We start from the raw sequence: 3,304 nt of genomic DNA, 5'->3' as shown, positions 1-3,304 counted from the left end.
CTTCTGGGCACCTGGGAAGGACCCAGCTGCCTCCGATGCATCGCTGCAGCCGGGCGGCTCCGAGCCCTCTGCAGGGTGTCCCAACGAGCCAAGAGGAGCATTTGCCGCGGGCGACCCTTTGTCTCCATCCCTCTCTGCTGAACTCGGGGCTGTTCCTTGGTGCTTGGTCTTGTGTAGCCAGGTCTCAAAGTCATGCAGCTCTTCACCGACCTGGGCAGAGTCAAGGAAGGACGGGGTGCCTGGCGGAGAGTATGTGCAGGGCCTTTTCTTTGATACGGACTGGGAGGTGGACTGGACATAATAGTCATAGACCTTCCCTCGCAGGCTGGAAGCAGAGGGCTGCCCCCGCCTGTCGTCACCAGCCTCTTTAATATAGTTTTCTTCCACCTGTATCTTGGAGGTAGAGGAGAAAGTGTAGGAGGTGTCAGCACTCTTGCTGCTTTGGTTTACCATTAAGCCCAAGTCTGAAGTCACGTGGAGGGTCTGGAGCCTCTCCCTGCTCACCTGGGCCAAGGTGTCACTCATGTCTCCTGCTCTCGGCTCCTTCTCTGTGTCAGGGCTAGGACCTGCTGTGAGCTCGGGAGCGTTGGCTGGCTGCACTGTGTTGCAGGAGCTGTGCTCGGGGCCAAGGCAAAGCCCAGATCCCGGAGAAACTAGATCCTGGCTAGGCCCACTGCTGTCCCCTGTCAAGCTGGGCAGTTTTCTGGCTGGGCCAAGCTGATTGCAACCGTTTTGCTTACCTCCCAGCTCGTCTCCTGCTGCTGGCGCCGCCTGCGCCGCACCATCTGCTCTTGCCCCCGCGCCAGCTCTTTGGATCACACCTGGAGCACGTCCCTGTGTCTCCGAAGCAGGTTTCCTTCCGGCCGGCTGTGATTCGGAGACCAGCTGACTCCCCTCCCTTCCCTCCTCTTCCTCCTCCCCCCTGTTTGGCAGACTGTGAACTCTCCCGCCAGGTGCGCTTTGTGGTCCCGTCGTTACCTTTCCACCCAGGCACGCACTCGCTTTCACTTTGCTGCCGCTCCGCCTCACCCCGTTGCTGCTGGCTTGCCTGTACCTGAGCTCCGGGGGCTGTCCTCTGGCCTCGGCGCTTTCTGCTCCATCCCGGCCTGCATTCGCTCTTGGGTCCGTCACGTCGGCGGCATCGGCTTTTACGCTCCCCTTTCCCTGGACGCCGGCAGTTGCTCGGGACTTATAGATTTTGTAAGCCAAAGTGAGGAGGAGCAGAGCCGCTGCAGAAAGCGCCAGCTTCCCCGCCAGCTGCATGTCTGACTGCCAGTCCTGGCTTACCTCAATCCTCTGGCTCATTTTCCCATAGCAAGCTAGGACTCAGGAATGCAAAGAATCTGATTAATGATTGCCGAGCAGGACCGAGCTCCTGGCAGAGAAGGCCTGCCTGGCGCAGCCCCCGGGAGAATTCGGGGCAAGGTGACTTTCACCTGCCGCAGGTGCAAGTGTCCAGGCGTCTAGCTGGTAGCTTGAGAGCAAAGCGTCTGCTTTCCATAATAGCTTTGCATATTTGAGCAAGGTGGGCTGGGCACAGGTGAAAACATGCAAGCCAGATGACAGTGAGCTAGTGACCTGGGGCTTGCTTTATTAGCCTGGTAAACAGAGAGGCTTAGAGGTGCAAAAAAAAAATATATATATAAGGAAGTAGAAAAGCAAAGCAGGCTAAAAATAGCTGTCCCGAGCAGCCTACAGACACACTTCTCCGGCCTTTTCTCGTTTTCTTTAGTTTTAAATGTTCATTTCCAGCTTCTCCTGGATGTCGTTGTGGCTGGTCCTATTGATATCCTAGGATGGCCGGAGGAGCCCGAGAACACAGCTCCTCGGGGAGGGCAGGGCCGCCGGACCCAACATCGAACTGATTACAGGGAAGGGAGAGCAGGTCCCAGGTTTGAAGTGAGGCCTCCAGAAGCAGCAGGGAACTTCAGATAAAGCCAAAAAAAAAAGGGGGTCTTGATGGGCATGAGCACGTCCCTCTGTTTGAGGCTTGTTTCCGACCTGTGTGTATGGAGACGGGACTGGAAAACAGCCCCCAGTCGCAGCGATCCCCTCCCTCGCTTTGTCCTGATGGACAGATGAAGGATTATCTTGGCCACTGCCATGATGAGGTCTCCAGCTTTGCCTCTGAGACCGTGGGGGAGATCAGAGCAGCAGGTGCAGACTCTTCGAAGTCGTGGCAGGATGCGGGGAGCCCACGGGAAAGAAGGCCCGGCTCTTTCAAAGGAGGAAGGACCGGTCCGTAAAGGGAGTGACGAACGATACGACAGGCAAGCGGGCAGAGGTCAGAGTTTTAAAACAGAGGTAACCAGCTGAAAACACCCAGCAGAAACCCCTGGACACAGGACCGGAGAATCCCTCACCCTCAAGACCTCTGCCTGAATGCATGAAGGGGCTGAGGAATGAACGCAGGTGGCAGCATCGCCGAGGACTTCCCCAGGGAACGTCTTCCTTCTGCTGGATGGGTATGGAGCCGTCACGGGCAATGCCGGGAGGAGGCGAGCATTCAGGTTTTAGGGCTTCGGACCAGGACGGAGCAGAGGAACTGACAGCTCCGGGGATTGAAATCCCCCAAGGGGCTCCAAGACTCTGCTGTGACTTTTATGTCTCTGGACCGCTGACGAGCTCAAGGTGATGGAAGAGCACCTTGAGCATTTCCATCCCCTGCTTACTTGCAAGGCTTGCCCTTGGAGGTAGAAAATGCAGCAAACAGCTGCCTGGCTCATCCTTTTTTCACCAACCCAGTGTGAATGAAGTGGGTTGCGACCCACTGGGATATGAGTCGTCTGGGTTCCTTTCCTCTCCAGGAGCAAATGCAGGAGGAGGACCGGCTGCCTTTCTCACCCTGCAAATAGTATTGGAGGGCCAGATCTTCCGCTGCTATCAATCGATGTCGCTCCATTATCTTTAATATGGAATTACACCAGTTTGGGAATTGTCCCTTTGGCTTTGAAGCCACTACGCTGATGCACGCGAGCCGAGGGTACGGCCTGCAGTGTCCTTTTCCAGATATGGCTGTCAGCCATCCCTTCCCCACTCCCTTCTGCTTCCTCCCGCCCTGTGCTTTCCCTGGGGCCAGCTTCCCAGCCCCTTGTCCCCAGATGCAGCAGGTGGAGGTGGTAGAAGTGATTTCCTTCTGGGCGCCCCGCACCAACACCCGTTGTGAAGCCGCCCGAATGCTTGGCCATGAATCTGTTAGATTTGAGAGATCCCTGAACGAGGAGCCAGGGACACAAGTGAATAGCGTGTTATTCCCTTTTTCCATCCTGGGGAAATTTTGGTTAGGACTGGATGAAATTTTTAG

General features: G+C 56.3%; 1 protein-coding gene across 1 annotated transcript in view; it reads right to left on the bottom strand.

Annotated features, from left to right (window-relative positions):
- The window catches only part of KLHDC7A (kelch domain containing 7A), a 3,523-nt gene extending 2,156 nt beyond the window's left edge, over positions 1 to 1,367 (bottom strand). The window contains exon 1 of the mRNA XM_025213131.1: positions 1 to 1,367. This exon is cut by the window's left edge and continues 2,156 nt beyond it. Within this exon, the coding sequence (XP_025068916.1) occupies positions 1 to 1,305 (1,305 nt within the window). The 5' untranslated portion in view covers positions 1,306 to 1,367.
- Positions 1,368 to 3,304: the final 1,937 nt, after the last annotated feature.

The sequence above is a fragment of the Alligator sinensis genome, unplaced genomic scaffold, assembly GCF_000455745.1.
Source record: "Alligator sinensis unplaced genomic scaffold, ASM45574v1 scaffold1719_1, whole genome shotgun sequence".
Classification (NCBI taxonomy): domain Eukaryota; kingdom Metazoa; phylum Chordata; order Crocodylia; family Alligatoridae; genus Alligator; species Alligator sinensis.
Note: the sequence above shows the minus strand (reverse complement) of the source record. Positions and strands in the feature narration are given on the sequence as shown.